Source organism: Oncorhynchus tshawytscha, linkage group LG06, assembly GCF_018296145.1.
Source record: "Oncorhynchus tshawytscha isolate Ot180627B linkage group LG06, Otsh_v2.0, whole genome shotgun sequence".
NCBI classification, from domain to species: domain Eukaryota; kingdom Metazoa; phylum Chordata; class Actinopteri; order Salmoniformes; family Salmonidae; genus Oncorhynchus; species Oncorhynchus tshawytscha.
In genome coordinates, this window is record NC_056434.1 from 21,326,233 (window position 1) to 21,353,518 (window position 27,286).

General features: G+C 44.0%; 1 protein-coding gene across 1 annotated transcript in view; it reads left to right on the forward strand.

The window, feature by feature from the left end:
• LOC112252233 (potassium/sodium hyperpolarization-activated cyclic nucleotide-gated channel 2) overlaps window positions 1–27,286 on the forward strand; it is a 111,323-nt gene that overhangs the window by 57,534 nt on the left and 26,503 nt on the right. Inside the window, exon 4 of the mRNA XM_024423295.2 lies at window positions 1,633–1,851. Coding sequence (XP_024279063.1) covers window positions 1,633–1,851 — 219 coding nt within the window. The remainder of the gene's footprint in view (window positions 1–1,632; window positions 1,852–27,286) is intronic.

Consider the following 27,286-nt stretch of genomic DNA (forward strand, 5'->3'; position numbering starts at 1 on the left):
ATTCCGCACCTTGGGGGGGGGGTACTGTCACACCCTGACCATAGTTTGCTTTGTATGTTTTTATTTTTGTTTGGTCAGGGTGTGATCTGAGTGGGCATTCTATGTTGTGTGTCTAGTTTGTCTGTTTCTGTGTTTGGCCTGATATGGTTCTCAATCAGAGGCAGGTGTTAGTCATTGTCTCTGATTGGGAACCATACTTAGGTAGCCTGGGTTTCACTGTGTTTGCGGGTGATTGTTCCTTTCTTTGTGTTTTGCACCAGATAGGGCTGTTTTGAGTTCTCACGTTTATTGTTTTCGTTAGTTTATTCATGTATAGCGTCTTCATTAAAGAAACATGAATAACCACCACGCTGCATTTTGGTCCTCCTCTCCTTCACCACAAGAGAACCGTTACAGAAATACCAGGGTGTGCCATCACAGCATCAAGATTTGTGACCTGTTGCCACAAGAAAAGTGCAACCAGTGAAGAACAACACCTTTGTAAATACAACCCATATTTATGTTTATTTATTTTCCCTTTTGTACTTTAACTATTTGCACATAGACATTTGTAATGTCTTTATTGTTTTGGAACTTTTGTGAGTGTAATGTTTAATGTTCATTTGTATTGTTTATTCCACTTTTGTTTATTGGTTAGTTCTCTTGCTTTGGCAATGTTAACATATGTTTCCCATGCCAATAAAGCCCTTAAATTGATTTGAGAGAGAGCTCTGCCTCTGTCACACACCCAAGGCGTTGGGACCAGGTCGGGGGCTGAAGCTGCCCCTAGCACAGAGAGAGAGAGGAAGGGCCATATGAGCACACATGTATACACATCCATTGGGAGTGCTGAGTGCCCCCAAGATCAGCACCTATCTATCACCGTCCCGTTATTTCCTTCCATCCACGTCCCTCCGTCACATTTTAAAACAATCTGATGCCTCCCTCACATTTCCCTTTATTTCCCCCTGAACCATTTCCCAACAAAATAATTTTTAATGGAATGCAAATGGGGTCGAGTGAAATTCAAAACGGATACAATCCAATCCAGAAGGAGTCAATCAATGACAGTTGGGACTGCTCTCTTTGGGACTGCTTTGTACAGCCAGGACAGTCTAACTCCGAACCAACAGTCCTACAATTAGCTGAGTAGAAGCAGTGACATCACTCTAAAGGATTAAACCTGTAGCCAGGCAGCGTTTTTTAGTCAGTGTTGCTGTTAGCGGGCTGAGGAGAGAGTGTTTAACATTTCTCTAGTCTCATTGTATAGACAAATCAAAGGCAGAGTGGCTCCTCATTAGAGCCCAGTCTGAAGTGGCCTTCTACACTTGAACCAACAGCACTGTGCTGGAGTGATTAGGCCTTCAACAAGCAGCTAGCTAGCACAATGGAGTCATAATGTCTTAACTACTACAGAAAGGGGATTGCAGCTTTCTTTCACACACTTTCTTTTATTGCCTCTCTATCTCCATCTTTCTCTGTCTTTCCACTATCTTTTCATTTCTCACCTAAGCCTTACAATTTGAGAGTTTTAGGTTGACCGTAGTCTTGTTTCGGCACAGTGATATTGAAAATGTGGTTTTATTGCAGTGTTACTCTTTCTCTATAATGCACTCTTTTGTAATTGAAACCCTGCTCTTTCTCTCCCAACAGAATGACTCGTGGAGCGAGCTGTACTCCTTTGCCCTGTTCAAAGCCATGAGTCACATGCTGTGTATCGGTTATGGGCGCCAAGCCCCAGAGAGCATGTCTGATATCTGGTTGACCATGCTCAGTATGATCGTGGGAGCCACCTGCTACGCCATGTTCATCGGCCACGCCACCGCCCTTATCCAGTCCCTGGACTCATCCCGGCGCCAGTACCAGGAGAAGGTAGGTACACCTTCCAACTCATCCCAGGCCGTCAATGAGGTCTAAGCCATTTAACAAAAAAAGAAAATCATTTTTATTGAACCTTTATTTAACTAGGCAAGTCAGTTAGTAAGAACAAATTCTTATTTACAATGGCAGCCTACCCCGGCCAAACCCGGAGGATGCTGGGCCAATTTACAATGACCAGGTGAAAATTCAGGGCCATAGACATAAGTTATAACTATTGCCTGGAATTTTCCCTGGTTAAGTCACAAACTCAGGAAAATTCCTGTCACTGCCAGTGTTACTCAGTCTCAGTGTCCTCACAGATCATCAAAGCACGTGGTCATGTCTCCTAAGAAGGAGAACATTGCTCTATAAGGATATTGCTTCTTAGATCCTCTGTGATCTGGCAGTGTGTTATTCAGTCCGTAGCAGCACGTCCCCCTGGGTTGCAGTAATTGGTCCGGCTTTGTTGTCTAATTGCAGCATCTGGCTAATGTTGAGAACAAAGGAGCACAGATGAGAACAGTACCTCCAACTCTGCTTCTGTCATCTACTGTTTGGCTCCTCTTGTCTTGTTCCTGGCCCTCTCAAACGTAGTTTTTTAATTATCTTGGAGAGATAATCATCTTGTTTTCTGGGTCACAATACAGTATCAGGGAGCAACTAGGGGAAATGAGGAGTTTATACAGTATTCAGTATTTTTGGTTAAAGCTATGATTTGAAGATGTTATCGCAGGTGTAGAGGAATACTTGTGTTTCTAGCTCCTATAGTGCAGTAATACAGTTGCCTTCAGAAAGTATTCACACTTGAACTTTGCCACATTTTGTTATTACAAAGTGGGATTAAAATGTATTTAATTGTAATTTGTTGTCAACGATATACACAAAATACTTTTATCAAAGTGGGAGAAAAATTCAAACATATGTAAAAATATATATAAATAAAGATGAAAAATAAAGCACTAATATACACTACATGACCAAACGTATGTGGACACCTGCTCGTCGAACAGCTCATTCCCAAATCATGGGCATTAATATGGAGTTGGTCCCCCTTTGCTGCTATAACATCCTCCACTCTTCTGGAAGGCTTTCCACTCGATGTTGGACCATTGCTGCAGGGACTTGCTTCCATTCAGCCACAATCATTAGTAAGGTTGGGCACTGATGTTGGGCGATTAGGCCTGGCTCGCAGTTGGCGTTCCAATTCATTCCAAAGGTGTTCGATGGGCTTGAGGTCAGGGCTCTGTGCAGGCCAGTCAAGTTCTTCCAAACCGATCTCAACAAACTATTTCTGTATGGACTTCGCTTTGTGCATGGGGGCATTGTCATGCTGAAACAGGAAAGGGCCTTCCCCAAAGTTGGAAGCACAGAATTGTTTAGAATGTCATTTTATGCTGTAGCATTAAGATTTCCATTCACTGGAACTAAGCAGCCTAGCCCGAACCATGAAAAACAGCCCCAGACCATTAATCCTCCTCCACCAAAAATGTACAGTTGGCACTATATATATTCGAGCAGGTAGCATTCTCCTGGCCTATCCCAAACCCAGATTGGTCCGTTGAACAGCCAGAAGGTGAAGCGTGATTCATCATTCCAGAGTCCAATGGCGGCGAGCATAACACCAGTCCAGCCAACTCTTGGCATTGCACATGGTGATCTTAGGCTTGTGTGCAGCTACTCGGCCATGGAAACCCCTTTCATGAAGTTCCCGACGAACAGTTCTTGTGCTAACCTTGCTTCCAGAGGCAGTTTGGAACTCGGTAGTGAGTGTTGTAACCAAGGACAGGTGATTTTTATGCGCTTCAGCGCTCGGCGGTCCGTTCTGTGAGCTTGTGTGGCCTACCACTTCACGTCTGAGCCGTTGTTGCTCCTAGACGTTTCCACGTCACAATAACAGCACTTACTGTACAGTAGACCAGGGCAGATCTAGCAGGGCAGAAATTTGATGAACTGACTTGTTGGAAAGGTGGCAAACTATGACGGTGCCACGCTGAAAGTCACTGAGCTCTTCAGTAAGACCATTCTACTGCCATTGATTGTCTATGGAGACTGTATGGCTGTGTGCTGGATTTTATACATCTATCAGCAACGGGTGTGGCTGAAATAGCCAAATCCACTCATTTGAAGAGGTGTCCACATACTTTTGTATATATAGTGTGTCTTGATAAGATAAGTATTGACCCCCCTGTGACAATACATTTTAAAATCACCTTTGGCAGTGATTACAGCTGTGAGTCTTTCTGGGTAAGCCTTTATTAGTTTTCCACACCTGGAGTGTGCAACATTTGACCATTATTATTTTCTAAATAGTTCAAGCTCTGTCAAAGTAGTTGTTGATCATTTCTAGACAACCAATTTTAGGTCTTGCCATAGATTTTCAAGCAGAATTAAGGCAAAACTGTAACTCGGACACTCAGGAACATTCAGTGTCTTCTTGGCTACATTTATTTATTTTTATCCTAAAAACACCCCAGTCCTTAATGATGACGAGCATACCCATAACATGATGCAGCCACCACAATGCTTGTAAATCTATAGAGTGGTACTCAGTGATGTGTTGTTGGATTTGCCCCAAACATAACTCTATGCATTCAGGACATAAAGTTAATTTCTTTGCCAAGTTTTTTGCTGTTTTACTTTAGTACCTCATTGCAAACAGGTTGCATATTTTGGAATATTTTTATTCTTTACAGGCTTCTTTCTTTCCACTCTGTCATTTTGGTTAGTTTTGTTGAGCAACTACAATGTTGTTAATCGATCCTCAGTTTTCTCCCATCACAGCCATTCCATGTAACTGTTTGAAAGTCCCCATTCGCCTCATGGTGAAATCCCTGAGCGGTTTCAAATAAAATCAAATAAAATTTGATTTGTCACATACACATGGTTAGCAGATGTTAATGCGAGTGTAGTGAAATGCTTGTGCTTCTAGTTCCGACAATGCAGTACTAACCAACGAGTAATCTAACCTAACAATTCCACAACTACTACCTTATACACAATAGTGTAAAAGGATAAAGAATATGTTCATAAAGATATATGAATGAGTGATGGTACAGAATAGAGTAGATGGTATCGAGTACAGTATATACATATGAGATGAGTAATATAGGGTATGTAAACAAAGTGGCATAGTTTAAAGTGGCTAGTGATACATGTATCACATAAAGATGCAGTAAATGATATAGAGTACAGTATATAAATATACATATGAGATGAGAAATGTAGGGTATGTAAACATTATATTAAGTGGCATTGTTTAAAGTGGCTAGTGATACATTTTTTTACATCAATTTCCATTATTAAAATGGCTGGAGTTGAGTCAGTATGTTGGCAGCAGCCACCCAATGTTAGTGGTGGCTGTTTAACAGTCTGATGGCCTTGAGATAGAAGCTGTTTTTCAGTCTCTCGGTCCCTGCTTTGATGCACCTGTACTGACCTCGCCTTCTGGATGATAGTGGGGTGAACAGGCAGTGGCTCGGGTGGTTGTTGGCCTTGATGATCTTTATGGCCTTCCTGTGACATCGGGTGGTGCAGGTGTCCAGGAGGGCAGGTAGTTTGCCCCCGGTGATGCATTGTGCAGACCTCACTACCCTCTGGAGAGCCTTAAGGTTGTGGCAACTGATTGTGAGGAATTCTAAGTCAGGTGAACAGAAGGACTTTAGTTCCTGTATGTTGTTATGATCACACCACGTCTTGTTAATCATAAGGCATAACCCCCCCCGCCCCTCTTCTCACCAGAAAGATGCTTGTTTCTGTCGGCGTGATGTGTGAAGAAACCAGCTGGCTGCACCGACTCCGATAGAGTCTCTCGAGTGAGCCATGTTTCCGTGAAGCAAAGAACGTTACAGTCTCTGATGTCTCTCTGGAATGCTACCCTTGCTCGGATTTCATCAACCTTGTTGTCAAGAGACTGGACATTGGCGAGTAGTATGCTAGGAAGTGGTGCACGATGTGCCCGTCTCCGGAGCCTGACCAGAAGACCGCTTCGTTTGCCCCTTTTATGATGTCGTTGTTTTGGGTCGCCGGCTGGGATCCGATCCATTGTCCTGGGTGGAAAGCAGAATACAGGATCCACTTCGGGAAAGTCATATTCCTGGTCGTAATGATGGTGAATTGACATTGCTCTTATATTCAGTAGTTCCTCCCGACTGTATGTAATGAAACCTAAGATTACCTGGGGTGCCAATGTAAGAAATAACACGTAAAAAAAACAAAAAACTGCATAGTTTCCTAGGAACGCGAAGCGAAGCGGCCATCTCTGTCGGCGCCGGAAGTTTCCTTCCTCTCTGGCAACTGAGTTACAGTAGGCAGGACGCCTATATTTATGTAGTGACTGGGTGTATTGATACACCATTCAAAGTGTAATTAATAACTTCACCATGCTCAAAGGGATATTCAATGTTTGCTTTTTTATTTTGACCCATCTACCAGTAGGTGCCCTTTTATTTGTATTATTTGAAAAAAACATTTTTGCATTTAATTTTAACCCTCTATGGTATGGTGTTGCCCTCAGGCAACAAACAACCTTTTTGGACCTCACACCGCCCACACCGCCCTTTTTTAAATAAAAATAATAATATATAATATCACACAACATGTCTGTGTCCAATGAAATGAGGGGCTGAAGTGGGTGTGGCCTTTTGTCTGGGGGTGGAGCAGTCCTTTCAGGAAGCAAAGCCACATGGGACACAGTGCCCCCAATTGGTAAGATAAAATCACTTTTTAACATGTTTAAATTTCAATAACTTTATATTAAAAAGTATGAGTATGTAAAGAAGTATGTGTAATTGTTTAAAGACATTTGGTTTTTATTTGTACACTAAAACTGTGTTTTTTGGTTCATTGCCTCAGGGAAACATTGTGCAGTTAGACTACTTTTGTCCAGGCAATATCATGCTAAAGTGTGAAGATGTGCTTACATGCATATTTATGACCATAGTCAATGTTTTTACTTTACTATCTACTGATACTTACTGGAAATGGACACAAGAACATTGTATGGGCGGAAGGAACATGATCGAGCAGTTAGGGTCATTCCCTCTGACAGTGAGCTTGAGGAGAGTGACAATAAAGACAGTGAGCTTCAAGAAAGTCAGGAAGAGTGGATCCCCGAATCCAGTTTGAGAGACAGTTAGGAGGTCAGGGGTCAGTTAGGGGTCAGTCAGCAAAGTAACGTGTGTGTGCACGTGTGTGTGTGGTGTGTGTGTTTGTTTGCAAGACCTGATGATATCATGTCCCCCCACCAGTACTTCAAGCTGTTTTTCTCTAAAGACATTCTGTAAGTTATTGTAGGGTAGTCAAATCTATATGTGATACAATGTAATGCAAACAATCCCCTTAACCTCACTACAAAAGAATTGGAGCAGTTTCTGGGTATTGTGGTGTACATGTCATTGTTTGGTTTACCAGGCACCCACATGTTTTGGAACGAAGCCTGCCGAGTGTCCCAAGTAGCTGACACCATGATACTGAATAGATGGGAGGCCATCAAAATCCCTGCACTTCAGTAACAGTGAAGAGAGACAGAAGGAAAAGATTATCCACTCCACAAGATATGACCACTGATCACTCATCTAACCTCAAAACTGAAGTCAATCCCAATGGGTGAGAAGCTGGCTGTTGATGAGCAGATGGTCCCATTCAAGGGAAGAAATAGATTGAAGCAATACCTGCCATCAAAACCAAAGACATGGGGCTACAAGATACTCGTCTTGGCTGGCTCTGATGGTGTCCCGCACAACTTGGAAATCTACACAGGGAGAGTTGTATAACCACCTGAGCTAGCAGATGTGGGAGCAAGTGGCAACGTTGTCCTCTGCCTGGCCCAGCCTATACCCAAGCAAGAACTACAAGCTCTTCTTCGACAACTGGTTTTTCGAGTGTCCCTCTTGTCCTCACACTGGCTCAGCAGGGAATTCACTGCACTGGTACTGTTCGTGGCAACAGACTACCAGGCGTCAACTTGATGTGCGATGCTGAGCTGAAGAGAGCAGGACGTGGATCTTTTGAACAGAAGATGGTCATGGATGGAGAAACCACCTTGCACGTTGTGAAGTAGTACGATAACTGCTCAGTGACCCTTCTGAGTGATTACACTGGAGACCTCCCAGTTACCGAGGTTGACAGATGGGATCGCAAGTGAAAGATGATCACCAAAGTCCCTTGCCCTGCTGTGGTGAAAGAATACAACAAGAATATGGGTTGGGTGTATCTGCTGACTCACTGATTGCACTGTACCGGAACAAAATCAGATCAAAGTAGTGGTACCACCGGCTGGTGTTCCACTTCCTGGATATGATCATCGTGACCACCTGGCTGCTCTACCGAAGTGATTGTGAACGCACTGGTATGAGCAAGAAGGAAGAAATGAAGCTGTATACCCTCAAGTCATACATCGCTGAAGGCCTATGCAAAAGTGAAAAGAGTCTGGAGTGCAAGAAAGGTCGTCCCAGTTCCACAATTGCTGGTGAGTATGAGGAGAGGAGGAGAAAATAACCCGCTGCTCCAATTCCAGTCCCTGATGTGCGCCTGGATGCCACAGCCTACTGGATGATTATGGCTGAAAAGAAGGGGAGATGTAAGGTACCAGGGTCACAGGTACACCAAAAGCCAAGTGCCGGAAATGCGATGTCCACCTCTGTTTCACATCCACCAGCAACTGCTTCCTGAGGTTCCACACAGAATAGGAAATCAGAGTGTGCTTTGTCAAAAAGAGAAACACTGATTCAAACAATAACCCACACAAGCACACATTCAGACACACTGAAACACACATATACTCGCACACACAGGCTAACCCCTCCACACACACACACACACACACAAATACACACTCTCACACACACATAGACAGTCATTTGGATGTTGGTTTATATGTTTATATGAAATGTGAGAAACATTTATACATGAGGTGTTCGTTGTAATTAGTAGTAGTTTGTTTATTTGATTGTTTGACGTTTTGACTTTAAAGCTTCTAATTGTGATTGGTTGGAACCATTTGTGGTTGATGTTTGTCAAAATATAACTTTTTCTAATGCATATATTGCCTGTTTTCCTTATTCCACTTATCATATGTACTATAGAAAACCTTGGTGTTTCAGTAACCTCGTAGCAAATTTAATGATGGATATATTATCAGGGACCCCCAAGCTCCCAAAAAAATGGGGTGAAATATTTTTTTTCCCCCCAAAATAAACATTCATTCCATAGAGGGCTAAATTGTTGTCAACTGTGTGCGTACTGGTTGCGAAGTCAGGTGCAGGAGAGCAGAGATTTGTTAACAGGCGCACACTTTATTTAGGCAAAAGTGCCAAAACATGCAAAACAGTCACAAGAATTATGTTTAACAATAAACATTTTTGTGAAAAATTACATGGAAAAGACAAGCCAGTCTGGCGCGTCAACAATACACAACAAAACACACGTAACACAAACAATCTTACACAAAGACATGAGGGGAACAGAGGAATAAATACATGTAGATTGATTGGGGAATGAAAACCAGGTGTGCAGGGAACAAGACAAAACAAATGGATACATGAAAAATGGAGCGGCGATGGCTAGAAAGCCTGTGACGTCGACACCCGAACGCCGCCCGAACAAGGAGAAGAGCCGACTTCGGCTTTTTTTCTATTCTTTTTCTCTTTTTTTAATGGTTTTTCATTAACCCCTCCACCACCACCACCCCCTCTTCAGAGGACAAATATCTATTTTTATTTATTTTTACAGCTTTTCTGCTACACATGCATATTTTGCATATTTTGCATTTCCATCCACTTAGCTTGAAGCTAGCCCGGCCAGAGCTCCTGTGCTACCACCGAAGCATACTCCTGGGCTACAATATCCGGACCCACGACCGCTCTATCGATGTCACCGCATGAAGAGGCATAAACAGACTTAACCCCCATCGCGACATCCCCCAAAGGCTAACTTTCTAGCCCTTGCTATCTGCTTGCTTGCTAATTCAGCCTGCTAACTGCTAGCTTGTTTAGCCCCGGCCTGCTAACTGCTAGCTTGTTTAGCCCCGACCTACTAACCGTTAGCTTGTTAGCACAGGCCTGCTAACTGTCTGAATCGCCGCGTCCCCAGCCAGCCCAACCTCTCACTGGACCCATATTTACTTTCAATCTCTTTTCGATTTTTAATTCGATTATACCTTCCGGTAACCTGCCTCACACAATGTGATACGGAATCGCTACTATTTTTAATTTTTAGAACACATTCAAGAACCTCCAGAAGCTAACCAGCTAACTAGCTACAAGCTATTTAGTCATTGTTAGCCACTGCTAGCGGCTTTTACCTTCTGCACAGCCAGCCAGTTTTTTTTTGCCTGGATAATACTCGCCAGTCTAGCTTCCCTGTCCCATCCACCGCTGCCCCATGGACACTGTGATCACTTGGACTGTCCATTAATCACGGTACTCCATTCTGTTTGTTTATGTTTTATCTGTCGGCCCCAGCCGCACTCAGGCTCTGTGTGTAGTTAATACGACCCTCTCTGCCTAGTCAACGGCATTTTACCTGCTGTTGTTGTGCTAGCTGATTAGCTGTTGTTGTCTCACCTACTGTTTTAGCTAGCTGGATGGTTCCGACCTAGAATATGTGAACATCTATAAGTACCTAGGTGTCTGGCTAGACTGTAAACTCTCCTTCCAGACTCATATCAAACATCTCCAATCTAAAATCAAATCTAGAGTCGGCTTTCTATTCCGCAACAAAGCCTCCTTCACTCACGCCGCCAAACTTACCCTAGTAAAACTGACTATCCTACCGATCCTCGACTTCGGCGATGTCATCTACAAAATAGCTTCCAATACTCTACTCAGCAAACTGGATGCAGTTTATCACAGTGCCATCCGTTTTGTTACTAAAGCACCTTATACCACCCACCACTGCGACCTGTATGCTCTAGTCGGCTGGCCCTCGCTACATATTCGTCGCCAGACACACTGGCTCCAGGTCATCTACAAGTCCATGCTAGGTAAAGCTCCGCCTTATCTCAGTTCACTGGTCACGATGGCAACACCCACCCGTAGCACACGCTCCAGCAGGTGTATCTCACTGATCATCCCTAAAGCCAACACCTCATTTGGCCGCCTTTCGTTCCAGTTCTCTGCTGCCTGTGACTGGAACGAATTGCAAAAATCGCTGAAGTTGGAGACTTTTATCTCCCTCACCAACTTCAAACATCTGCTATCTGAGCAGCTAAACAATCGCTGCAGCTGTACATAGTCTATCGGTAAATAGCCCACCCAATTTTACCTACCTCATCCCCATACTGTTTATATTTATTTACTTTTCTGCTCTTTTGCACACCAATATCTCTACCTGTACATGACCATCTGATCATTTATCACTCCAGTGTTAACCTGCAAAATTGTAATTATTCGCCTACCTCCTCATGCCTTTTGCACACAATGTATATACTCTCTTTTTTTTCTACTGTGTTATTGAGTTGTTAATTGTTTACTCCATGTGTAACTCTGTGTTGTCTGTTCACACTGCTATGCTTTATCTTGGCCAGGTCGCAGTTGGAAATGAGAACTTGTTCTCAACTAGCCTACCTGGTTAAATAAAGGTGAAATAAAAATCAATAAATAAAAATACACATTTGACATACATGGTACTTTTATATAAAGCAGTCACATAACAATAATACATGACCAAACATAAGCTATTTAATCCCAACCTTCAGCCACTCTCAGCCCATCCCAACTTTCACCATAGACTACCAATAGGTGCCCTTTTTTTGTGCGGCATTGGAAAACCTCCCTGGTCTTTGTGGTTGAATCTGTGTTTGAAATTCACTGCTCGACTGAAGGACCTTATGTGTGGGGTACAGAGATGAGGTAGTCATTAAAAATCGTGTTAAACACTATTAGTATATGCAACTTATTATGTTAAGTTATTAAGCACATTTTTGCTCCTGAACTTATTTAGGCTTGCCATAACAAAGGGGTTGAATAATTGACTCATGAATTTCTAAACATTTCTAAAAACATGATTCCACTTTGACATTATGGGGTATTGTGTGTAGGCCAGTGACAAAAAAACTAAATTTAGTCCATTTTATATTCAGACTGTAACACAACAAAATGTGTAAAAAGTCAAGGGTTGTGAATACTTTCTGAATGTCTTTATGGTGTGTAAAGACAGTATGGACCGTATATGAATAGAAAAGGTGTGTAAAGCAGTAGTTATATAGGATAAGCCATACTATAATTAGGGCTTTGGCTGTCACAGAATTTTGTCAGTTGGTGATTGTTTAAAAAAAAAGTAATAATTTCACCTTTATTTAACCACGTAGGCCAGTTGAAAACAAGTTCTCATTTACAACTGCGACCTAGCCAAGATAAAGCAAAGCAGTGCGACAAAAACACAGAGTTACACATGAACAAACGTACAGTCAATAACACAAAAGAAAAGAAAAATTTAAAATCTATGTACAGTGTGTGCAAATGTAGAAGAGTAGGGAGGTACGCAATAAATAATTACAATTTAGCATTAATACTGGAGTGATAGATGTGCAGATGATGATTTGGAAGTAGAGACACTGGGGTGCAAAATAGCAAGAGGGTAAGTAATAATATGGGAATAAGGTAGATGGGTGTGTTATTTACAGATGGGCTGTGTACAGGTACAGTGATCGGTAAGCTGCTCTGACAGCTGACGCTTAAAGTTAGAGAGGGAGATATAAGACTCCAGCTTCAGAGATTTTTGCAATTCGTTCCAGTCATTGGCAGCAGAGAACTGGAAGGAAAGGTGGCCAAAGGAAGTGTTGGCTTTGGGGATGACCAGTGCCATATGCCTGCTGGAGCGTGTGCCATGGGTGGGTGTTGCTATGGTGACCAGTGAGCTGAGATAAGGCAGGGCTTTACCTAGCAAAGACTTGTAGATGTCCAGGAGCCAGTGGGTTTGGCGACGGATATGTAGTGAGGGCCAACCAACGAGAGCATACAGGTCACAGTGGTGGGTAGTATATGGGGCTTTGGTGATAAAACAGATGGCACTGTGATAGACTACATCCAGTTTGCTGAGTAGTGTGTTGCTATTTTGTAAATGACATTGCCGATCGGTAGGATGTTCAGTTTTACGAGGGTATGTTTGGCAGCATGAGTGAAGGAGGCTTTGTTGCGAAATAGGAAGCTGATTCTAGATTTAATTTTGGATTGGAGAATCTTAATGTGAGTCTGGAAGGAGAGTTTACAGTCTAACCAGACACCTAGGTATTGTCAAGCAAATAACTGTTGGTCTCACAGTAATTGACAGTTAATTAACATAAACACATTTAGCATCTCCTGGCTTCCAGCCACTGCAGACCTTTGGAACATCTACATTTTAAAAAGTCTAATAAATCCATGTAATATAGCCTATACCTTCACAATAAATCCATTATTTATTTTATACAGGTCTAAAGAAACATGATATTATGAAAATGTAGTCTATTTCAGAAGAACAGAATAGCATACTCTGAGTTGTCCTTAGGTTAAGTCCCGATCTGGCTATGCCAAATGGCTGTGCGCTACACTAGTTCTTATAGTAGACAGGATTTTCTTAAAATTTTGTGGCATTATTTTATATTATGACGAATACAATTGAATAAAGCTGAATAAAATAGAAAGGATATTTTCTCCAAACGATTTGAGGGAGTGCGCACATGGGCTATTCTGTGTTGAGTGGTCAACAAATAACAAATAAATAGGTACTCCTATTTCTTTGTCTATTTCTAGCAAGGCCCCCAATAACATCAGCGTGGCTGTAGTGGAGTGGTTCGAGAGTTTCAAGTTCCTTGGTGTCCACATCACCAACAAACTATCATGGTCCAAATACACCAAGACAATTGTTTGGGCCTTCCTCTGACACTGCCTAGTACATAGGTCCTGGATCGCAGGAAACTTGGCCCCAGTGATGTACTGGGCTGTGCGCATTACCCTCTGTAGCGCCTTACGGTCGGATGCCGAGCAGTTGCCATACCCGGTCAGGATGCTCTCGATGGTGCAGCTGTAGAACCTTTTGAGGATCTGAGGACCCATGCCAAATCTTCTCAGTCTCCTGGGGGGGAAAAGGCATTGTCGTTCCCTCTTCACAACTTTCTTGTTGTGTTTGGACCATGATAGTTTGTTGGTGATGTGGACACTAAGGACCTTGAAACTCTCGACCCGCTCCACCCATTGATGTGATTGGGGCCGTGTTCGACCTCCATTCCTTTTGTCTTACTGACGTTGAGGGAGATGCGAGTCTAATGATGATTTGAAAAAAGTTGCTTGAAAGGCATGAGCTCTGCTAAGTTTTTTAAAGGTTGGGCATAAGATTAGCAGTATGGTTATGGTTAAGCTAACGTTAGGTTTAAAATCACATTTTAAGACGATCAGTTGTATAAATAGGCAGGGTTTATAACTTTGGCTGTGGTAACTAGTGATGACCTGACACAACACATCCGTCCCTACTACTCCCTATTCAGGGACCAAGATTTCCTTGACTAACTGGTGCCCCCGCACTTTTGACTCTGTACCGGTACCCCCTGTATATAGCCTCGCTATTGTTATTTTACTGCTGCTCTTTAATTATTTTTTAAAACTTTGATTCCTTATTCTAATGTTTCTTTAAGGTATTTTTATTTTATTTTTTAAACTGTGTTGTTTGTTAGGGCTTGTAAGTAAGCATTTCACTGTAAGGTCTACACCTGTTGTATTTGGCGCATGTGACAAATACAATTTGATTCAACTTGATTTGAGATAGAGAGATAGATCGCTAGCTAAAGAGATGCACACGTCTCCTGTCACTGGAAAAGCATGCAAAGCCACAAAGGCCCCCGTTCTTCCTGGAACTGCACTCTCTCTCATGCTCCACTTCTATAATGTCTAAACTATGTGACTATCGTGGTCCAGCTAAGACAGCTCATCACATCCAGATCTCCCTCAGGCCCACATACATTATGGCTTTTTATTAATCATCAACTACTCAACTACAGTATACAGTGATACACACTGAAGCAGTCATCAGATAACATAGTGATAATGGTACAATGAGTCTGAAAGTTTCTTTGTACAGGATAGTGTAAAAGCAGATGACAATGCGTGGTAGTATTGACCCAGCTCAGTGTAAACAGTTGGCCATGGTTTCAGTGTTGAGACAGAATTGCCATAATACTTTTGGCACCCAGCAATCCTCTTTTCCAGATACTAGCGTCACAAATGAGAAAAAGCTATGGTCATTGTTTGCATGGTCCACACTGTTAGACATTGCGTAGGCTACTGATTTATCAGAATGCACACAGTGTGGTGTCTAGGCTTCAGTGCATCAGGGCTTTTTGTTTCTGATTAGACACACTAAAGGTACACTCTGTTCCTCTCAATCTACCTCTCTCGGTCACACAGTCCATGTAGACGAACACATGCTCACATGGACGCACATATGAACGCATCACACACAGACACACACAGACACACTGAGATACACACAGACACACACACATAAACACACATATACACTGAGATACACACACATAAACACACATGGGCATGTCTGCTGGGTGGCTTCTCTAGTTTTCTCATATAGGATACACTGTTGTTAACCTGTCTGTCTGTCATATTGAGGACAGTGCAGAAAGAGTGCAGCAGCAGCATGTCCCTGTGTCCTCTCCTCTACTGTTGGAGATGACACAACCCCCATCCCTCTCTCATCTTGACGTCCTTGGGGTCCTTGACGTCTAGCTGGGTGAAACACAATTTGCCTGAGGACACAGCGTTCCCGCGGTCACCCCACCTTGAGCATTAGGCGTCATGTAACTGTTACTGTCCTCCTCCGGAGGGATGGAGGGATGGAGCAGCACTTCTAAATAGGTTCTGAGGAAAATGTGACCCAAGCGGCCTTTAGGGAGGTACAGTGCTCCACTCAACCGACTGTCACCATTTACTCAACGCAACCCCTAACGAGTCAATATTTCCATAGTGTGATGGGTATGTATTTGCCCGAACCTTTGCTACTTGTGAAAGCTCGTAGTAATAAGAGTCTAGAAAAATTGAGCAAGCTTTAAAGACCTACTCCTTCTGTCTGACTTCTAGTGAAGTGGAATATCTAATACATGAACTGTCGTATGATGGACTCTCCATAGACTCACATAGGGGTCCTTCTCACACAAGATTTGTATGGGTCTTTGTCTTGTGCACTGTTCGCAGGCTCTATGTGTGTGTTTGATTGCTATGGGGTCCCTTTATCATATACGTCTTGCTCAGTTTGATGTTGCTGCTCATTGGCCCGCAGTTAAACAGTGAGTCAGAGCTGTAGAGATCAGAGCTACAGACTAACATCCATCAGCTACCTGCACCCACCAACAGCCCGACAATTTAGTAGTAGGGCTGGGTACAGCACACACTCTGGTTCAGGAAAACCGCAAACACAGTGGGGGAACCCAAACATTTTCCTGGTCAGGTCAAAAGGTCAGGAAAAACTACTGGCCAGTGGTGTAGTGGAGGGTATACGTCATATATACCACTTACTTTTCAATGGACATTGTGTATACTCATTATTTAATCCCCACTATGCATACCAAAGTAGTCTAGTGGAGGTATTCGCTGTATAAATTAATTGGGCTGATGGAACAGATCAGAATGTTTAGCTTAATGTTGATAAGGTATTATTTCTTAAATTTTTGGGGCGGAGCAATGTGCACGGTTGTAGAACGCTGTTCTAAAATGAGCACTGCACATGTGAGTGGTTTCATGGACAGAGATGGAAATGTCCATTCGAAATTTAGAAAGAGGGGAGATCTAAAGATGCAACAATTGTCATGGATTGCTTATATTGTATGACTAGGATAATGCCTTTGGCTGCTAGACAATGAAAGTAAGTTGAAAGGAAACCAATAGAACAGGAGAACGCATATGAGGAAGTCTTTATAAAATAGTTTCTATGGTGGGATTTTAGCTATAGGCAACTTTGAAGCAAAGTAAGACATGCCTCAATTTTAAGTAAAACATCCAGGTTTCAAACAATTAAGGAACAGGAAAAATAGACCTAACCGTCTTCTGGAAGATGGAAAGGCTTTCCCAAAAACCATCTAAATTAAATGTTAACTACCATAAAACTTAAATCAAGTTCAGTCACATTTCAGCAAAATAAATGCCTGTTTCAAGTAAATGACTGGTCTAAATGAATTGTTAATGAGGTTACCATGAATTGTTTATGAAATTTGTTTGATTTGTTCCATTAAATAATTCAATAATGACTCAAAAAAATTATTGCAAAAATACATTTTTATCATTAGTAAGAAACTGCTAGCCATTGGCTGCGAACGGCTGAGAAGCAGCCAATGGACCCTCAGACAATCGTCCAAAAGTAAAAACGGTCAAAAACGCACAGTCAAAGAGGAGAATAAATGAGTTTGTCAAGGATAATACAGTTGAAGTCGGAAGTTTATATACATTTAGGTTGGAGTCATTAAAACTTGTTTTTAAAATTTCTTGTTAACAAACCATAGTTTTGGCAAGTCAGTTAGGACATCTACTTTGTGCATGACAAGTAATTTTTCCAACATTTGTTTACAGACAGATTATTTCACCAATAATTCACTGTATCACAATTCCAGTGGGTCAGAAGTTTACATACACTAAGTTGACTGTGCCTTTAAACAGCTTGGAAAATTCCAGAAAATTATTTCATGGCTTTAGAAGCTTCTGATAGGCTAATTGACATCATTTGAGTCAATTGGGGGTGTACCTGTGGATGTATTACAAGGCCTACCTTCAAACTCAGTGCCTCTTTGCTTGACATCATGGGACAATCAAAAGAAATCAGCCAAGACCCCAGAAAAAAAATGTAGACCTCCACAAGTTTGGTTCATCCATGGGAGAAATTTCCAAACGCCTGAAGGTACCATGTTCATCTGTACAAACAATAGCACACAAGTATAAACCAACACAGTCTCACAATCAATTTGTGCATATATGTACAAAATGCATTTCAGCAAATTTCATGCGTTGTTGTGCGTTTTTCTGGCTTAATTCGTGAGAAAAGACACAAATTTATGTGCTTCTTAATTTGTGCGAAAAGACACAAATTTAACTAGTAGGCTACACACAAGCCTTTTCAACAACCATATAGACGCGATAGTTTATATTTAATTTTTGTTCTTAAACTCCATGTAGGATCAGGAAAAATCCCTTGAGTTGCGCACCTTATGCAGGTTTGGTCCTCGTTTGGTTACCATGTGTCCATATCGAGTGGTGTGGTCATGATGTCTAGGTCCGCTTGTCAACGGATGTGGAAAACATAGTGCAACCTAGAAGTTTGGTTTCTAGTTTTGAGTCGGTTGATCCACTTCCATCTCTGACACGTGGAAACCGGTGGGGGGAAGGGAGGGGGTGCACTCCACACATATGCACGTAGGCCGGAGGGGTCCGGGCGCGGCCGGCCAAAGTTGTGGTTCCCATGGTTGCCCACTTGTAGATTGACCCATTGGTTGTGTTAAAGAGTCGTCTGTCCGTAGGGTGGGGGTTAGGGTGAGGTCCAGTTGGAGTTAGGGTTAGGTATAGTTAGTAGAATGGTTAAGGTTAGGGTTAAGGTTAGGGTTAGGGTAAGGTATAGTCGCGTATATGGTTGTTGCAAAGGCTTGTGTGCCTACTGGTTAAATTCGTGTCTTTTCACACTAATTAAGTAGCACATAAATTTGTGTATTTTGGAACGAATTGAACCACACAAAAATCTGCTGAAATAAATTTTGTACATATATGCGCGAATTGGAAGTGAGTCTGGTATAAACACATGGAAATAGAAACACATGGGACCACACAGCCGTCATACCACTCAGGAAGGAGACACGTCTCCTAGAGATGAACGTACTTTGGTGCGAAAAGTGCAAATCAATCCCAGAACAACAGCAAATGACCTTGTGAAGATGCTGGAGGAAACAGGTACAAAAGTATCTATATCCACAGTAAAACAAGTCTTATATCGACATAACCTGAAAGGCCGCTCAGCAAGGAAGAAGCCACTGCTCCAAAACCGCCATAAAAAAGCCAGACTACGGTTTGAAACTGCACATGGGGACAAAGATCGTTCTTTTTGGAGAAATGTCCTCTGGTCCTGATGAAACAAAATAGAACTGTTTGGCCATAATGACCATCGTTATGTTTGGAGGAGAAAGGGGGAAGCTTGCAAGCCGAAGAACACCATCCCAACCTTGAGGCACAGGGGTGGCAGCATCATGTTGTAGGGGTGCTTTGCTGCAGGAGGGACTGGTGCACTTCACAAAATAGATGGCTTCATGAGGGAGGAAAATTAAGTGGATATATTGAAGCAACATCTCAAGACATCAGTCAGGAAGTTAAAGGTTGGTCGCAAATGGGTCTTCGATATGGATAATAAAGCATACTTCCAAAATTGTGGCAAAATGGCTTAAGGACAACAAAGTCAAGGTATTGGAGTGGCCATCACAAAGCCCTGACCTCAATCCCATAGAACATTTGTGGGCAGAACTGATGAAGCGTGTGCGAGCAAAGAGGCCTACAAACCTGACTCAGTTACACCAGCTCTGTCTTGAGGAATGGGCCGAAATTCACCCAACTTATTGTGGGAAGCTTGTGGAAGGCTACCCAAAATGTTTGACCCAAGTTAAACAATTTAAAGGCAATTCCACCAAATACTAATTGAGAGTATGTAAAACTTCTGACCCACTTGGAACGTGACGAATGAAATCAAAGCTGAATAAATCATTCTCTCTGCTATTATTCTGACATTTCACATTCTTAAAATAAAGTGGTGATCCTAACTGACCTAAAACAGGGAATCTTTACAAGGATTAAATGTCAGGAATTGTGAAAGACTGAGTTTACATGTATTTGGCTAAGGTGTATGTAAACTTCCGACTTCAACTGTATATATATATATATATATATATATATATATATATATATATATATATACTGTATATATATATATATATATATATATATATATATATATATATATATATATATATATATATATACACACTGCTCAAAAAATAAAGGGAACACTTAAACAACACAATGTAACTCCAAGTCAATCACACTTCTGTGAAATCAAACTGTCCACTTAGGAAGCAACACTGATTGACAATACATTTCACATGCTGTTGTGCAAATGGAATAGACAACAGGTGGAGATTATAGGCAATTAGCAAGACACCCCCAATAAAGGAGTGGTTCTGCAGGTGGTGACCACAGACCACTTCTCAGTTCCTATGCTTCCTGGCTGATGTTTGGGTCACTTTTGAATGCTGGCGGTACTTTCACTCTAGTGGTAGCATGAGACGGAGTCTACAATCCACACAAGTGGCTCAGGTAGTGCAGCTCATCCAGGATGGAACATCAATGCGAGCTTTGGCAAGAATGTTTGCTGTGTCTGTCAGTGTAGTGTCCAGAGCATGGAGGAGCTACCAGGAGACAGGCCAGTACATCAGGAGATGTGGAGGAGGCCGTAGGAGGGAAACAACCCTGCAGCAGGACCGCTACCTCCGCCTTTGTGCAAGGAGGAGCAGGAGGAGCACTGCCAGAGCCCTGCAAAATGACCTCCAGCAGGCCACAAATGTGCATGTGTCTGCTCAAACGGTCAGAAACAGACTCCATGAGGGTGGTATGAGGGACCTACATCCACAGGTGGGGGTTGTGCTTACAGCCCAACACCGTGCAGGACGTTTGGCATTTGCCAGAGAACACCAAGATTGGCAAATTTGCCACTGGCGCCCTGTGCTCTTCACAGATGAAAGCAGGTTCACACTGAGCACATGTGACAGACGTGACAGAGTCTGGAGACGCCGTGGAGAACGTTCTGCTTCCTGCAACATCCTCCAGCATGACCGGTTTGGCGGTGGGTCAGTCATGGTGTGGGGTGGCATTTCTTTGGGGGGCCGCACAGCCCTCCATGTGCTCGCCAGAGGTAGCCTGACTGCCATTAGGTATCGAGATGAGATCCTCAGACCCTTTGTGAGACCATATGCTGGTGCGGTTGGCCCTGGGTTCCTCCTAATGCAAGACAATGCTAGACCTCATGTGACTGGAGTGTGTCAGCAGTTCCTGCAAGAGGAAGGCATTGATGCTAAGGACTGGCCCGCCCATTCCCCAGACCTGAATCCAATTGAGCACATCTGGGACATCATGTCTCGCTCCATCCAACAACGCCACGTTGCAACACAGACTGTCCAGGAGTTGGCGGACGCTTTAGTCCAGGTCTTGGAGGAGATCCCTCAGGAGACCATCCGCCACCTCATCAGGAGAATGCCCAGGCGTTGTAGGGAGGTCATACAGGCACGTGGAGGCCACACACACTACTGAGCCTCATTTTGACTTGTTTTAAGGACATTACATCAAAGTTGGATCAGCCTGTAGTGTGGTTTTCCACTTTCATTTTGAGTGTGACTCCAAATCCAGACCTCCATGGGTTGATAAATTTGATTTCCATTGATCATTTTTGTGTGGTTTTGTTGTCAGCACATTCAACTATGTAAAGAAAAAAGTATTTAATAAGAATATTTCATTCATTCAGATCTAGGGTGTGTTATTTTAGTGTTCCCTTTATTTTTTTGAGCAGTGTATATATATATATATGGTACTGTATACAGTACCATTCAAAAGTTTGGACACACCTACTAATTCAAGGGTCTTTCTTTATTTTTGCTATTTTCTACATAGTAGATTAATGGTGAAGAAATCAAGACTATGAAATAACACATATGGAATCATGTAGTAACCAAAAAAGTGTTAAACAATATTTTAGAATCTTCAAATTAGTCACCCTTTGCCTTGATGACAGCTTTGCACGCTCTTGGCATTCTCTTGGCATTCTCTCAACCAGTTTCATGAGGTAGTCAATCTGGAGTGCATTTCAATAAATTTATTTCATTCTTAATGCATTTAAGCCAATCAGTTGTGTTGTGACAAGGTAGGGGTGGCATACAGAAGATAGCCCTATAAGTCCACATTATGGCAAGAACAGCTCAAATAAGCAATGTTGAAAATATAAAAAATATAGAAAAACCCACGGATGGTCCAAACCTTTGACTGGTACCATGTATAAAGAGGCATACTAAGACCAAATAAACTTGATGCTGTGTGTAAATGATAACACATTAGTGCAGAAAATTAATACATTTATTAAAATGCTGCAAGTGAATGCTGTAATTTATCAATTAAATGCAAGTCAGAAATAGCTGTGCGATTTAAGGAAATAGACGCCTGGCTCAAATAGAAGCCTGTCTCTAATAAGTGTCCATAGTGTTCAGTGATTTAAGAAAATAAACAGTCTGGCTATTCTTTGAAGTTTTGTGGTAGCTAAGTAGCCTATGCCTACCTGGCAGAATGATATCATGATTATTTGCATCAATCCAGTGGCCATCAATCCATCTAACGTTCTGGGTGTAGTGGGTGAGAAGTCAGGCGCAGGAAGCAGAGAGTTCAGGGTAGTGCTAATTTAATGCACAAAACGGCGAACATAAGCCAACCCCACGAAAACACAGGGCGTACAACAAAACAACGCCCCAAACACGGGGACTTAAACTGTCCAGCAAAACCCACGAAATGGGAAACACGTAACCCACAGACGTGCACACAAGTTACACAAAACAATCCCACACAAAGAGCAGGCGGGCCGGCTGGCTAATAAAGCCCAACTAATCAGCAAATACACAACAGGTGTAACCAATAAACAGACAAGGAGGGGGAGGAAAGAATCAGTGGCAGCTAGTAGGCCGGTGACGACGACCGCCGAGCGCCACCCGAACGGGAAGGAAGGGGAGCCACCTTCGGTAAGAGTTGTGACAGTACCCCCCTCCCGCAGCGTGCTGACGCCGGCCTCGAGGTCGACCCAGAGGGCGAGGCGCAGGGCGATCCGGATGGAGGCGATGGAAATCCCTCATCATCGACGGATCCAAAATGTTCCCCACCAGTACCCAGCACCTCTCCTCCGGACCGTACCCCTCCCAGTCCACGAGGTACTGCAGGCCCCTCACCCGGCATCTCGAGTCCAGAATGGCCCGTATCGTGTACGTCGGGGACCCCTCGATGTCCAGAGGGGGAGGAGGGACATCTGGCACCTCACCGTCCTGCAGGGGACCAGCTACCAACGGCCTGAGGAGAGACACATCAAACGAGGGGTTAATACAATAATAGGAAGGGAGTTGTAATCGATAACACACCTCGTTTATTCTCCTCAGGACTTTGAAGGGCCCTACACACTGCAGCTCCAGCTTCCGGCAGGGCAAGCGGAGGGGTAGGGTTCGGGTCAAGAGCCAGACCCTCTCCCCCGGTTCAAACACGGGGGCCTCACTGCGGTGGCGGTCAGCACTCCTCTTCTGCCATCCACTGGCTTGTTGGAGGGATCCCTGGACGGTCCACAATCACCAAAACCGTAGTGTTCCCCTGAGACGGTCAGGAAATCTATGGATAGGTGAGACCATGGTCGTTGTGGAACGGGGAGGGGTTGTAAATTCCCTATAGGAAGGTGCCTAGGAGCCTTACTCTGGGCGCATACCGAACAGGAAGAGACATAAACCCTAATGTCCCTAGCCAAGGTGGGCCACCAATACATCTCCCGGAGCCCCCCCCACTGTCCTTGCCACCCCAGGGTGACCCGAGGAGGGTAGGATGTGAGCCCACCGAATCGGTTGTTCCCGGACACCAAGCGGCACGTACTTCCGCCCAGCCGGACACTGAGGAGGCGCGGGCTCCGCCCGTAACGCCCGCTCGATGTCCGAGTCCACCTCCCATACCACTGGTGCCATCAGCCTCGAGGCGGGAAGGATGGGAGTAGGCTCGGTGGACCGATCCTCCGTGTCGTAAAGGCGGGACAGTGCGTCAGCCTTTACGTTCTGGGAGCCCGGTCTGTATGACAACGTAAAACGGAATCGGGTGAAGAACATGACCCACCTTGCCTGACGTGGTTTCAGTCTCCTAGCTGCTCAAATATACTCCAGATTCTGGTGGTCGGTCCAGATGAGAAAGGGGTATTAGTCCCCTCAAGCCAGTGTCTCCACACCTTCAGAGCCCTGACCACCGCTAACAACTCCCGGTCCCCCACATCATAGTTACGCTCCGCTGGACTGAGCTTCCTCGAAAAGAAAGCACAGGGGCGGAGTTTTGGTGGCGTACCCGAGCGCTGTGATAACACGGCACCCACCCCAGCCTCGGACGCATCCACCTCCACTATGAATGCTAGAGAGGGGTCCGGATGCGCCAACACGGGTGCATCCGTGAACAGCGCTTTCAACCTGTTGAAAGCTCTGTCCGCCTGTGCTGACCACCGCAAACGCCCCGGGCCCCCCTTCAGCAGTGAAGTAAAGGGAACCGCTACCTGGCCAAAACCCCGGATAAACCTCCGGTAGTAGTTGGCAAAACCCAAAAAACGCTGCACCTCCTTCACCGTGGTTGGAGTTGGCCAAATACGCACAGCATTAATGCGGTCACATTCCATCACCACCCCCAAGATGGAAATGTGATAACCCAGGAAGGAGACGGCTCATTTGGAGAACACACACTTCTCAGCCTTGACGTATAGGTCATGCTCCAGCAGTCTACCAAGCACATTGCGTACCAGAGACACATGCGTGGCGCGTGTGGCTGAGTAGATCAGAATGCCATCGACATAAACAACCACGCCCTGTCCGTGCAGGTCCCTGAGAATCTCGTCTACAAAGGATTGAAAGACGGCTGGAGCATTCTTTAACCCATACGGCATGGCGAGGTACTCATAGTTTCCCGATGTGTACCAAACACGGTTTTCCACTCGTCTCCTTCCCGAATACGCACCAGACTATACGCTCTCCTGAGATCCAGTTTTGTGAAGAACTGTGCTCCGTGAAATGATTCCACTGCTGTAGCGATGAGAGGTAGTGGGTACCTAAACCCCACTGTGATGACATTTAGACCTCTATAATCAATACACGGACGCAAACCTCCCTCCTTTTTCTTCACAAAAAAGAAACTCGAGGAGACGGGTGAGATGGCAGGCCGAATGTACCCCTGTCCCAGAGATTCCGTGACATATATTTCCATAGCCAACGTCTCGTCCTGGGACAATGGGTACACGCGACTCTTGGGAAGCACAGCGTATTTATTATGGATCCCCATTAGCTACACTTCCTGGGGTCCAGCAAAACTAAGGCAGTTATAAAAAAATGTCAACATTACAATACATTTACAACAGATTTCACAACATATTAAGTGTGTGCCCTCAGGCCCCTACTCTACAACACAAAATCCTTGTGTACATGTGTGTATAGTGCTATCAGGGATCAAGGTAAGACCCAGGTGCAGGCTGTCGAGGTAACAATGTTTATTGTCACAACAGGGGCAGGCAAAGACAGGTCAAGGCAGGCAGGGGTCGAAGATCCAGGGTAAGGCAAAGGTACAGGACGGCAGGGGGAAACAGGGTCAGGGACAGGCAGAGTTCAGTAATCCAGAGGTGGAGCAAAGGTACAGGATGGCAGGCGGACTCAGGGTCAGGGACAGGCAGAGTTCAGTAATCCAGAGGTGGAGCGAAGGTACAAGATGGCAGGGGGAAACAGGGTCAGGGACAGGCAGAGTTCGGTAATCCAGAGTTGGAGCGAAGGTACAGGACGGCAGGCGGACTCAGGGTCAGGCAGAGTTCAGTAATCCAAAGGTGGAGCAAAGGTACAAGACGGCAGGGGGAAACAGGGTCAGGGACAGGCAGAGTTCAATAATCCAGAGGTGGAGCGAAGGTACAAGACGGCAGGGGGAAACAGGGTCAGGGACAGGCAGAGTTCAGTAATCCAGAGGTGGAGCGAAGGTACAAGATGGCAGGGGGAAACAGGGTCAGGGACAGGCAGAGTTCGGTAATCCAGAGGTGGAGCGAAGGTACAGGACGGCAGGCGGACTCAGGGTCAGGCAGAGTTCAGTAATCCAAAGGTGGAGCAAAGGTACAAGACGGCAGGGGGAAACAGGGTCAGGGACAGGCAGAGTTCAATAATCCAGAGGTGGAGCGAAGGTACAAGACGGCAGGGGGAAACAGGGTCAGGGACAGGCAGAGTTCAGTAATCCAGAGGTGGAGCGAAGGTACAAGACGGCAGGGGGAAACAGGGTCAGGGACAGGCAGAGTTCAGTAATCCAGAGGTGGATCGAAGGTACAGGATGGCAGGCAGACTCAGAGACAGGCAGAGAGGTCAGGCGGGCGGGTACAAGGTCAGGACAAGCAAATCAAATTTAATTGGTCACATACACATGGTTAGCAGATGTTAATACGAGTGTAGCGAAATGCTTATGCTACTAGTTCGACCATGTAATAATATCTAACAAGTAATCAAAGAACGCGGAGCAAGGCTAAAAACCAGGAGGACGAGGAAAAAGAGGCTGGGAAATGATAGGAGCTGACAGGAAACCGCTGGTTAGCTTGAACGAACAAGACGAACTGGCCACAAACAGGCATAAAACACAGGTATAAATACACAGGGGATAATTGGGATGAGGGGCGACACCTGGAGGGGGTGGAGACAAGCACAAGGACAGGTGTAATAGATCAGGGCGTGACAAGTGCGGATGTTATCGTGTGTTTGTATGCATGTGTCTGTACCTATGTTTGTGTTGCTTCACAGTCTCCGCTGTTCCATAAGGGGTATTTTTATCAGTAAAAAAAATCGAATTCTACTGCTTGCATGAGTTACTTGACGTGAAATAGAGTTCCATGAAGTCGTGGCTCTATGTAGTACTGTGCGCCTCCTTCACTTTGAGCCAGGAGAGATTGACATGAACATTATTAATGTTAGCTCTCTGTGTACATCCAAGGGTCAGTGTCACATAGTCGATTTAGAGCCATCACTAATAAACCCAATGTGTCTTCAATGTTAGTGACATGCTGCAAATTTGTAAAGTTGAAGTGACACAGCTTTAGTCGTTCTTTACCTGTTGCTGTGGTTTCATAGCATTAGAAAAGGAGACACCCTTACATTGGCCTACCTACCTTGATATTGACTACTATGGAAGATGATTGTGAACTGAATTACTGCTCTCTCCAGTCAAGCAGCCTTGTTTAACACTTTTGAATAACTTTATAAGCAGTCATAAATATTAATAAGCATTTTAAACTTTCAAGCATGACAAATTACAAGCATCATAGAGATAACTAAATAATCTATGAACATTGATTTTGCTAAATGTTTTATAGGAAGGTACAAGGAGTGTGAATGACATGCTTCCATGGATGTTTATGCCAGGACCGATTGCAATTAAGAATGAATTAGATTATGATTATGAGGAAAACAAAATAATACGATTAAATGTTTCGAGGGGGATTTCCATACCTAGTTAATTAGAGAGAATGATATTAACAGCTACTTGTTCTTATAGGTATCCAGATGTGAGTGTGTGTGTGTGTGTCCCTGCCACAAGGACTGGAGCCCTACATAGGGTCACAACTGTGTTTCTGACATTACCCTCTGTAACCTTCCCATTGTGTTACACTG